This window comes from Morone saxatilis, unplaced genomic scaffold (genome assembly GCF_004916995.1).
Source record: "Morone saxatilis isolate NCDOM2014 unplaced genomic scaffold, NCSU_SB_2.0 Contig11, whole genome shotgun sequence".
Classification (NCBI taxonomy): domain Eukaryota; kingdom Metazoa; phylum Chordata; class Actinopteri; family Moronidae; genus Morone; species Morone saxatilis.
In genome coordinates this window covers 20,004,264-20,015,902 of record NW_023339663.1, presented here as the reverse complement: position 1 = coordinate 20,015,902, position 11,639 = coordinate 20,004,264, and the positions used below count along the sequence as shown (strand labels likewise).

Here is an 11,639-nt window from a genome sequence, read left to right as displayed (position 1 = left end):
GTGTGTGTGAGTGTGTGTGTGTGAGTGTGAGTGTGTGTAGGTGTGTGAGTGTGTGTGTGTGTGAGTGTGTGTGAGTGTGAGTGTGAGTGTGTGAGTGTGAGTGTGTGAGCGCGCTCCTTGTGTTGTGTCTGCTGACGTCACCGCTGGAACTGCCTTGTCACGCGGGGTTAGTAAAAGTTGGGATAGGAGCTCCGGAGACAGAGAGAGAGAGAAACAGACAGGAGGAGAGAGAGAGGGAGAGAGGGAACGGGACAATTAAACGGACTTTTCATCGGCTTTATAGCGAACATTAAACACCGGCGGAGGTCGGGAGACAGAGAGAAATACTGTGAGGAGGAGAGACAGAGGGGGCAGGCGACTTTCTCTGAAGTTGAAGCCAGAATAATTTCGCCAGTGAACTGCCAGAGGAAGAGGAGACAACGAGCTGTGTATTTTGGATTTGTCAAACGAGGGAGGAGGGTAGGGGGGGAGACACGGGTTCGCGTATGGCCAAATGTTCTCCAGTTAGCTAAATGAACAAAAGTTGAAGTTCGGCGTCGTGGCAGTCGGTAAATGTTGTGACATTTCAGGAGAGCATAAATTGCTCCAGCGGTCGACGGTCGAGTGGCGGGGTAAAAACCCGAGCTGTCAAACCCGATGACTACTGCAAACTGCCCCGGGAATGAGGAGCTGGACTTCAGACTGATCTTCGGAGAGGACGGGCAGCAGCAGCCCTTAGGCCCCGCAGGTCAGTGTGTTTCATACAGTAAGTACTGGCAGTAAACTCACGGCACATTATGCTGTAAGGTCCACTTAAGTAACTCACCTAGGGTAGCTACTGTTGGCTTAATTTAGCCCGCCAGCTTTCGACCTTAATCTCGAAAGTGTTTGCTCTGTGAAAGAGGAACCGACCCTAACAAGTGTGTTTATATTCTGTGAAATGGAGATATTAAAATATCACGCGTCCTTTCTGTCTCTGGTCGCCCAGCTAATGTCCACAACGCCAGCTGTCATTAGCTCGACGTGCTAGCCGGTTAGCACAAGTGCTGAATTGGCATTTGGTCATTTAGTTGCCAATCCATTAAAAAGTTGTAAATGTCTCCTATAGTTTTTTTTTTGTGTGTGTGCAACAGATAGCCTGTCAACTGAGCGCCGTGTAACTTTGGCGGGACCGCAGCTGTTAGCGTTACAGTGTGGTTGATATGGTGCAAGTCAAGTATGGCTGAGAGAGGGACCAGGTTGAATGTCACTGAGGCACATTTCTGCAAAGTAGCACATGCTAATGTTGTCAAAACTTTAATTCACCTAATGTTTACAAAATAAGTGCTAAATAGGACGTGTTCTAATAACTGTGTCACACTGTAAACACAGGCTTTGCTGTAGATTTTTGTGATTGTGAATAATAAAACATATTCATTTAATTCAGCCAAACGTATGGGTTTTTGTTATTGTTGATATTTATAAATGCAAAGACATTAATGTCTAAGAGTTATGCACAACTACAACAAACTGTGCTGTAATGCGTGTCTACGTACAGTAAGTACAGGTTGACAGCTTTATTTTATTTAGCTTGCTTCTACCAAGTTCAGAAATGAATTCATTAACATTTAGGAAAAAATAAAATGTTGTAATAATAAAAATGCAAACAAGACTTTTAAAATGAAGTATCTTTATTATGGATATCACCAATACAAACATGGGTTATGGGTTATCCACTGTTGCTGCTTAATGAAACATTTGTTTCATGTGCTAAATGTCACAAATGCTAGGGACAGAAACAAAAGAGGGATGAATTATCACATAATTGTTAGGATGCTTTCGGTAGTGAGGAACCTTTACTTTAAAAAACGTGGCAAATTAAGATAAGGTGATCGTACACCGGGCAAATTGGCTTGTTGTTAAATTAGTGATATACTGAACCTGTTAAAAGCGTCTCTCTCCCTCAGTGTATCTGTTTAGTAATGGGCTTTTTACATCCGTGTTAAACTAAAAAGTTCAAACCACATTATAAGTCACATTACATATATTATTATATATTACATATTACATATTTCTTTGATTCCAAGTGCGTCAAACAATATGACAATACAAGAACTTGAAAATATAGCTTTTAGATTGGTGGATCAGTCGTCTCAGATGAACACTTTGCTAAATGAGATGCCTTGGGTTTGAATCTAGATGAGGATCTTTGCCGCATGACACTGCCTTCTCTCTCTGCCCCAGGCTAAACTATGCTATAGGTGAGGATGCCTAACAAAGTGGACAAACCTCAGAGGATAGTATTTTCTTTTGTAAGGCTAGCTTGGAAAATAATGTCACAGTAGAGAAGAAGAGAATGAAAACAACTATGCAATGCCTGGGTTCATTAGTTAGTTGTTAATTACGGACTCTCATCATTGTCTTAGTATAACAGTGGAAACAAAGCTGCTAATCGGGGACGATATTTTGTTTTGGGAAGCATTCTCAGTGGAAACTTAACTTTAAAACTTTGGACTTTTTCACAAATAGTTTGAAATGTTAGTCCTCAAGCCTTCCACAGATGCCAGGTATTTCACACAGAATTAAAGGGCACCAGTATTATTGGACATACAGATGGTCACATCCCAGTAAAATGACCTTAAATTGTTGCTTGTAGGGCAGCTTTATATCGTTTCTTTTGGAGTGTAATGTCTAGGCAATTACGAGTGGGTAAAGTTGATATTTGTTTATGACTGACAGGAGCAACCCTGCTGTGGAAACATGTGGTACATGTTGTGTAGAGGTAATTAGTTCTCATTTCTTTAATGAATGCAGGCAAATGTTAACTAATAAATCAGGACAGACTTAGGAAACTCATACAAAAAATAGTAGATTTCCTCGGTGGAAACTAGACTGGTGGTGTTGCAGTCAAGTGAAAAATACAAGAAGTGACTAAAAATGCAGACAAAATCTTTACCTGCTCCTGAAGGATATAAGCTGCTGTCTGTTAAAATGTGAAAATATATCTGTAAATGTATGGTGTTTTTCTTTCTCAGTATACATTGTACACAGGCTGAGTGATTTGGGAAATACCAAAGCTCATGAGCTGGATTTAAACCCACACATGTATGAATTAATGGCATATGCATTGGTCTTTGCATCCATGTGACAAAGTTCAGCGTCTTCATTTGTTTCTGTCTTTGGGCCTAAACCTTTGGAACTTAGGAATTCTCCGGCTGTGTCCTTTTAATGAAACTCTGGCAAAGTACTAGCTCTATGAAGGTTTGGCTTGTGCAATCTTAAATCAGTTTTTCCTTCGATTAAAAAAGAAGTTTGATTTGGAGATGGGTTGAGGGGAAAAACTGCAGTTGGAATAAGTGTAGGAATAAAAGCACCACTGTGCAAGTGGTTTTAATCTGGTCCGGACTGTATGACTTGGCCCAAAAGGGGGGCGCCTGTCCAAATTAATAACTGCAGTGTAATATGGGATCACACAGTAACCGGGAGTTGCACACTCCTGAGCTGGTCTCCTTCTCTGAAGGCGATGATCAAGTCAGGGCTTGTTTTTAGAACGACCTGGAGAACCTCTACTGTGAATATCTGGCAGGTTTTTACTCCACTGAGCTTCTTGTTGTTGAATGTTGCTTTATCATGTCAATCATCCATGCAGCCAGTTCTGCACACTTTTAATGAAAGGGCTGTGAGAAGGACATGTAACATCTCCAAAAATAAAAATGAAACAACAATGCCTCATTTTCTGTATCTCTTCTAGCAGCTGAACCAGAACTTACGCTATGTTACAAATATGTACCTAAAAAAGGTCGCCGGTTGCTCATGTTCGTGACAAATCTCTTTTACATATTTGCTATAATGGAAATGACTCGTGAACGTTTGCTTCCTGTACACTTTTACTCTGAGTCCAACTCTCGATTATTTCGCCGTCTTTCGCCATCTCTGCTTGCATATGTGAATGTCATTTTAAAAATCTGTGTAATGGAGTGGTACAGTATAATGCCGTGCCTCTCCGTCTGTCTGTTTTGTTCCGCTCTTCTTTGTCTGTCTGTTGGGTTTCTATCGCTTCATTCCTTTGCTCTCTCTGAGTGTTTTCTTGTCGCTCAGGAAACACTCACCTCTTTGAGGTGAAATATTCCACTGTTCTATTCACAGGCATTGGGCAAGCTTACTGTAAGGGTTTTCCCCTTATTATGTACAGTGCCAGCTGAATAGAAGAACAAGTCCCTCTGTGAATCAGCTCAACTAGAAAGGGAGATCATTCATAATCATTTGGAATAGATTTGATGAAAGGACAAAGACTAACGTTTTAACAACTTCATTTATTGACAAAACAGGCATCTTTAAATTAAGTAAAAATCAAAATATGAATAAAAAGCTCTTCTAGAAATACTTTTTTCTTGTAAGGGAAATCACGTAATTAATTATTTATTTAGGTTTACTCTTCAGTCCCATCTTCAAATACATGTTATTGCTAAACCAATACATTTAAACTTAACTCTATGAGATGTTGATGTTGGTGTTGACCAAAACAGGAACATTTAGTACAGAAATGTCAGACATAAATGAAACATATTAGTAACAATGTTGCCACTATAAAATGTCCCACCCTTTTATGACTATTTCTTGATTATCAATTTTAAGGGCTCCTTATCTCATCATAGGTACTTTGAGAACAGGAGGTGCTTCCAATTAGCTTCTTTTTCTTAGCTTCTTGTCTAACGGCATGGAAAAAGGCATTATTTGATTATATGTGCTGGACATGTGAGATATGCCCAAAACTGCTACAAGACTGCAGATTTGAACCCATTCACTTTTATTGCATTAACAAATAGTTTAAAAAAGCCACACTATATAACCCACGCTAAGCTCTAGCAAGTAACTGTGACTCAAGACTAGGGAAGTTAGAAAACATCATGAAATGATTCAGTATTTTGTGGCACAAGAAGATGATGATACACATCAGGGGGTGGAAAAATGAAGTTAAAGTAACGACAACTGATTCTCCTTTTTGAGCTCCCTGACTCATATTTACTGTGACAACAAGAAGCGACTCTGTATGACGGAAAAACAGATTTTTTTTGTATTTTTTAGGAATTTATTTTTGCCCTTTTTCTTAAATGACATAGGATAGCTGAAGATTAACAGGAAAAGGGGAGATAGAGAGAGAGAGAGGATGACACACAGCAAGGGCCACAGTTTGGACCCATCGCCGCTGCAGCAAGGAGCCTCAGCCTCGGTACATGTCCTGCCAGCTCTACCAGATGAGCTACCAGGGGCGCCCCAGTTTCAGGAGTCCTACAATTCCTAAAACCATACTTTCACTGAAAGGTAAACATAGTTGATTGTTGAGTCTCATTCTCAGGTCATCAAATATCGACACTTTGAAAACGCAGCAGGTGGCGTTTGTGTTCCTAGGTTGTCAAACTCCAACGCTTTAAAGCATCAGTATGGTAGCTTCACCTCACCTTTAAGTTTGACCATTTTCAACATGAGCAGGTGTGTCCTCTCCGTTTGAGGTCCTTACAGCAAATAACCACCTCTAAATACTGCACGGTAGAATTCTGAATGGCTTGATTTTTCATCAACTACCATGTCCTTACATCTGCTCTTTGTTTTTATAAGGCCATTTTAATGTAAGCATTTTCATACTCAAACTAATGTTTATGGCAATCAGGATGTCCCTTTGAATCAATAAAGTCTTTATTTATGTAGTTGAAGGGACTTTCTCTGACTTACCCGTAGTATCTATTTACAGATTGTTTTGGTTTTGGTATCTACCTTTCAAGCTTCTGTTCTTCTACAATCCCCTCCTCCCACATAAAAAATAACGGCAACATGTCTTTTCAGCAACAATGTCCCAGTTACTCTGGAAAATCTACAGAGCTGTCTGTGAAAGGTTTTTGTAGTGACTATTCTGTAGAAAGTAATTCCAGTGAAAATGCATATTGGTCTGTTAGTACAACAATACAAGCAATTTGACTATGTCAGTGAGTCCTACGACTATAAAGTTATCTGTTTACTGTTTCTATTAATAGCTTGTCAGAATTGCTTGTCCTCTTATTTCACTTGTTTTCTGTAGCACTTTTTCCTGTGATGGTTAAACTCAAAACAAAACAAAAAAAAAACACTCAGGCAGGCTGCCATAGATTTACATAGTACATAGACAGGGAAACCCATGTGTTAAGAGGTATGTAAGTCCTGTTTTGAGTAACTTTCTGCATAACAGGCAAGAGTCCCAGACCTTTTCGCTTTGTAGCTTACAGCTAAATGTCATAGTGAAACAAACGGCACTGAAAGTGGCCATATTAGGCACTTGCATGTGATGGTTTTGCTTGCTACAGAGAGTGGCCTCAAACCTGCTTTCATCTATAATATCAAACGGGGTAAACTTGGTTGTACATACTAATTATAGCACATATTTACCCTTCAAAGTTTTCTGAATCTTGTTTCATATATGAAAATAGCACAATCCATCTCACATTATGTTACAACGTGTATTTGGGCTTATCCCTTTAAGTACCACTTACCCCATTTGTGATAGAGTGTCTATTGTGAAGTGGTTGTGTGAGTGGTAGAAATAGGTATTGGTGAGTTAGGGTTATGCAGGTCACGAGCAGTGGCCTCATTGGGCGTTAGAGGTGGTACGAGGCAGGGGGGCAGAAGTGCCCTTTATGGGTGGCGGAGTAGTAGGTCCATAGCAGAGGCGTCTGGCTCTCTGCCCAGACATGCCATGTGGGGTTCAGATGGCAGGGTAGAATGAAGGAGAGGGGGGTACACCGCTCTCTAGCTGCTGGTAAGGGGAACATGAACAGCATTTATCTTCACCTGCTCTCCATGTCCAGACCCTCTTTCTTTTTTTGTTGTTCTTATTCAATATACACATTTCTTTTTGGCTTTTTCTTATCTCACAAATTGAAAGAAGTTTTTGTGGTTTATCGGTTGCCACCATACCAGCACAGAAGATTGCAAACCCGCCACCAGGACGACGGAGGCTTCTCTTCTTTCTCACTGCTTTCTCAGGATGTGAAAGAGACCACCAGTGACATCAGAGAGCCTGATCTAAGCTAATGAAATCTCCAGATGCCAGCACTCACCGCAACAACTTAGTGACTAGTCAGGTTTGAGTTTGTTCTGCTACATTTTTTGTACCTGTAGGATTGTCTCTGTAGCGCTTAAATAGGAGGACATATCAAGGCACATTAGTATCATAATGAAATAATCAAACTGAAAGCAGCTAGTCGAGAAAGCAATTTTGTCCTTGTCTGTGTTGTCATTGCTCTGCCTCTGTGAACAAGAGCACGATCCTCTCGATCCTTGTCGTGGGAAAGACTGAAAGACTGAAATTACATCGCTCTCATGGTGGACTATTTTGAGCTCCCAAAGAGAGTGGCAGAGGGCAGGCGGCAGGTTCTAGTGACTCGTTTGTACTAAGTGCAGGAGAACCCCTCTCGTCCCAGCACGTCTGCAGCCTTCAACTTTTTACTGCTCAAGCACTTTGCAATCTTAACGGGGAGAGGAGTCGAAGAATGCTGTGCGCTACATCGCCAGGTGAGTGTGTCAGCACTCCCAACTCTAGCCAGGTGTGTCTTGTGTGTAGTCTAGACTTTTATATTGAGGGGTGGGAGCCGCCACTCAAACAAGCAGCTGTGATTAGAGTACAGGCTGTCCCAAAGTCTCAGAAATAATATTAAGCCTTTCCTAAAATAATAACAGGAGAAATCATTTTTTTTTTTGTATTGATAGCACATATGACCAGTTTAGTGAGAGGTATCCAGTCTAAACATGTCCAGTGTTAAATTCTTGCAGATATTGTTTTATGTTGTAAACACTGCACTCATAGAATCCCGCTTTGTTTATGTGCAGTTAACTTGTTTGTTTTTGTTTGGTTAAATATTTTTCTATTTTTAATTGTGAAGCTTGTGTTGAATAAAATATAATGATATATTGGCATGTTAGACATTAACATTAGGACACTGATATTTGTTGATATGCTGAAAATAGAGCAAAAAAACATACAAACAAAACTTGAATACATTTTTAACATTTTTGACAGTGTAGTGTTCAACAGTTAAACAAGCATTTGTCTATAGACTTTGTAAATCATATCGTTTACTTGTCAGAAAAACAGAGTTTATGGACCCACAGGTTGTAATATTTCTATGAAAATGTAAAAGACAGGTCAAATGTCAGAGAGTCATGCGTGAGGTCCACATGTGGGGCTAGATCACCATGTGGGTGCCCTCTAACCCTACTGAACTAAGGGGTCCCAGCACCCGGTGTGATGAATGAGATGTTTGTTTCCCGGGGCGAGGCATGAGTAACTATGTGTGGCATCTGTCTAGTTTAAATTTAGTGTAACTGAAGCTACCGCTGGCTGCGCTGTATCAACATGTCAGAGGCCGCATTACACCAGAGAGAAAGCTGTTGAACTCCTGCATCTGGTGTCTTTTTTTTTTCTCTCTCTCTCTTTGGTCCCCTTTTACTATCAGCCACAGCTTGCTACACAGGGATTAGGGCGGTTTGAATCCCATTTTATTTCAGGCTAACCCTCAAAGCCATATTTCAGTCCAGCTAATGCCTTGGTATGGCACCTCTACCCCATGCAGTTTTTCTTGCCCCACTCCCGTTATGTGTTCAGTGATCAGGTGTGACATTCTAAAATGAGTTATCAAGAAACAGTGGTGGTTGTTGTGGTAACCTTCATTGACAATGAACAGTTCTAGGAGGTTTTAGATGGGATAAATAAGTAAGTTATTCAAAGGGGTGCTGGTCCACATTCCAATTGGGGCCCATGGACCCTAATACATGGGTCACAGTTGGAATTTGGACCATGTGGACTTTGACAGCTGGGTGAAAAAGGCCTTACCCACCAATTGTGGATAGAGGTTTTAACAATATGAACCGCTGAGCACTCCATGCTCAAAAGAGTAAAACATGAATTGGTTCTCTGTGGTAAAGATGTTCTAGCCATCTTGTCAAACATGTATGGACTTGTAGAGCAGTGAAGAAAGCATAGGTTTTTTCTTTTCTGGACATATATCACTTTCATTTGTGTTTTTCAGAGAGGAAATTGCTGTCTTCCTGCTTTTCCTTGATTATTTCCTGCTTTTTCTGATGTTTTGTGTTGGCCTGATTCTAAGCATGATAACGAGTAAAAGGAGTGTTATGAGGCTGTCCCCAAAGCAGAGCAGATGGACCCTTTACTTGAGGACACTGTATTTATTTTTTTACCACCTTATGCCACCTCATGTCTTTATCATCCATTCCACAACTGTGCAAGCAACACAGAGAATGGGAAGTGGTTCTGCTGGTAAAGTTGTTCAGTTAATCTAAGTGAAGATGGGTCAAGGCCAGGGGGTTGGAGTAGCAGTTGTTGACATGTTGAGATTAGCAAGGTGTGCATACTTAATTTTGCTTGTTTTTATAACTAGCATTACTTTGTTGATGCTTGGATGTTCCAGGAACATAGTATATACAGTATAATAATCAATATGATTTGCTATTAGGATATTGGTTGACACACTTGTGCATTCATCGGTAGTGTGTATATAATAAGCTCTTTAAGACCCATAGTGTGTAAATATCAACTCTTCTCTCTCTGTTTCTCTCTGCTCTGTATTTCTCTCTCACACACTCTGTCTCTCTTGCTTTCTCTCACACACATAGGCAAACAAAAGCTGTTTCCCTGTCCGTCCCTCTCCCTTGTTATTTCTCTCTCCATATATCTGTCTCTCTCTCTCTCTCTTTCTCTGTCTCTCTCTCTTTCTCTCCCTCCCTCTTTCTCCCCGGGTGATTTTTTTCAGGCACATGCACAGTCAGCCCTGACAGATTGTTTAAATGTCACCCCTGCTAGCAGTAGCCTCTGATGTTATCTGCTCTGGGTTATTGCAGGCCATCAGGCGGCTTGTGTTCGCCATAGAGGCCGTTCTTCTAATGCATTGTGGCTCTCTGAAAACCAATACATAGATGAACCATCTGACAAGTTCTGTGTTTACATACACACAACCACAACCAGGTTAGTGCCAGAAGCCAAGTTAAGTGGGGAAGTTGCAGCATGTCAAAAACCCATCTTTACGTGCAATTGGACTTAACTTACTAACATACTTAAAATCTATTTGTAGTGTATAATGCTGCAGCTTCAGTTTTTCCTTCATTCGTTTGTGTGTCTAAAAAAGAAATAGCCTACTGTTAAGCTTTGGAAACTTGTGTAGTTTTTTTTTCCTGACTCAGTTTTAGTTGTAGTTTGTGAACTACATTATTTTGAATGATCCTTGTCCTGGGCTGCTAATAAAAAATGTAGAAACCCAATTAAGCACACACATGGCAAAAATCTCCTAGCAGAAATCTAGCTATATTGTTTTATCCCGATTTTGGAAACCAGGTTTCTTATTTTAAGAAGTTTAAGAAACCAGGTTACATTAAAATACAGACAGTTAGGCAGTTTCTCACGTGCATGTAAACACACAGAACTGGCAAAGAACTTGCCATCAGTGATGTGGCTCTAGTTTGGTTTGCTCATACCTGTCAAATGCTGCCACACAAATGCTGTTGTGGTTGGCAGAGCCTGCTCCTCCCCTAGCTTACGAGTCTTTTGAGGTCCCCCAGGGGTCTATCTTGGGTCCGTTTCTGTTTTCTATTGATGTGCTTGTTGTGGGGCATATAATCCAAAGACACATCAATTAGTTTAATTACTATGGGCATTCAGCTGGCATTGGCATCAGCAAACCCTCTGTGACTGACGTGTCCTGCATTATCTGCTGTTGGACTGATAGTACGTGATGGACGTATAAGAAATTTCTCCAATCAAATGATTCAACTTCATCAGTTCTGTTTTCTAGCAAATCTAGCTTTGTTATTAAAGGCTTGCCCTCACAGTAAGTGTTTGGTATGTAGACCCCACAGCATTGGAACTCTTTTATCTCTATTATCTATTAAAATCTCCCAAGATCTTTTTCAGAGAACCAAATGAATGTACGATAAATGCAATTAGTGATGTGTTTGAAAGGGATCTTTGTGCGTTGGTGGGTATTTAGTTCAGGTGGCTACTTGGCACTCTATGTTTATCCCATAATGTTATCTCGGCATGAGATTGTTAATTAGGAGCTTAATTTAGCTGCCGGCATATGTTAACATTGGCTTAGGCTGCCATTGTTAAGCCTCTGCTGGCTGGTGAGTCTGCTGTGACGGCAGAGGAAATCTTTTTGATGTAACCCTAACATAACATTACAGGATAAGACAATACAGATTCAGAAATACTTTAATAATCCCAGAGGGAAATTATATAATATACAATAACAAGGTCCCGCAGATACCAGATCAAACGGAGACCCATACCTGAGCACCTTACTTTGCCTTATGACTCTAGATAGATCTAGCCTGCCTCATTCTCCCTTACAGTTGTATTTCTGTCTCACTCACTCTCACTGAATTTTATATGTACACAGAGCCAACTGCCTACACATACAAGGATCACCAGTAGGTTTGGCACAGACCCAGTCAGCAAGGTTTAGAGCCACAGGTGTAGGCCAACCCTTACAGTATGTGTGTTCATGTGCGTCACAGGGTCTCTGTTTAGAAATGTAGGCAACCAGCCAGCCGCAGAGTTCTTGGAGAACCCAGAGGGAGGGAATTAAATTTGTTTTTTGAGCTCTGCTGAAAATCACTGCAAATATCTACATCAACCCAAA

General features: G+C 40.6%; 1 protein-coding gene across 5 annotated transcripts in view; it reads left to right on the top strand.

Annotated features, from left to right (window-relative positions):
- Positions 1-183: 183 nt before the first annotated feature.
- nfatc3a (nuclear factor of activated T cells 3a) overlaps positions 184-11,639 on the top strand; it is a 58,709-nt gene continuing 47,253 nt past the window's right edge. The window contains exon 1 of one of the 5 annotated variants that reach the window (XM_035651969.1): positions 184-727. In XM_035651969.1, coding sequence (XP_035507862.1) covers positions 637-727 — 91 coding nt within the window. In that variant the 5' untranslated portion in view covers positions 184-636. The other 4 variants (XM_035651968.1, XM_035651974.1, XM_035651970.1 and 1 more) reach the window with 4 other exon arrangements.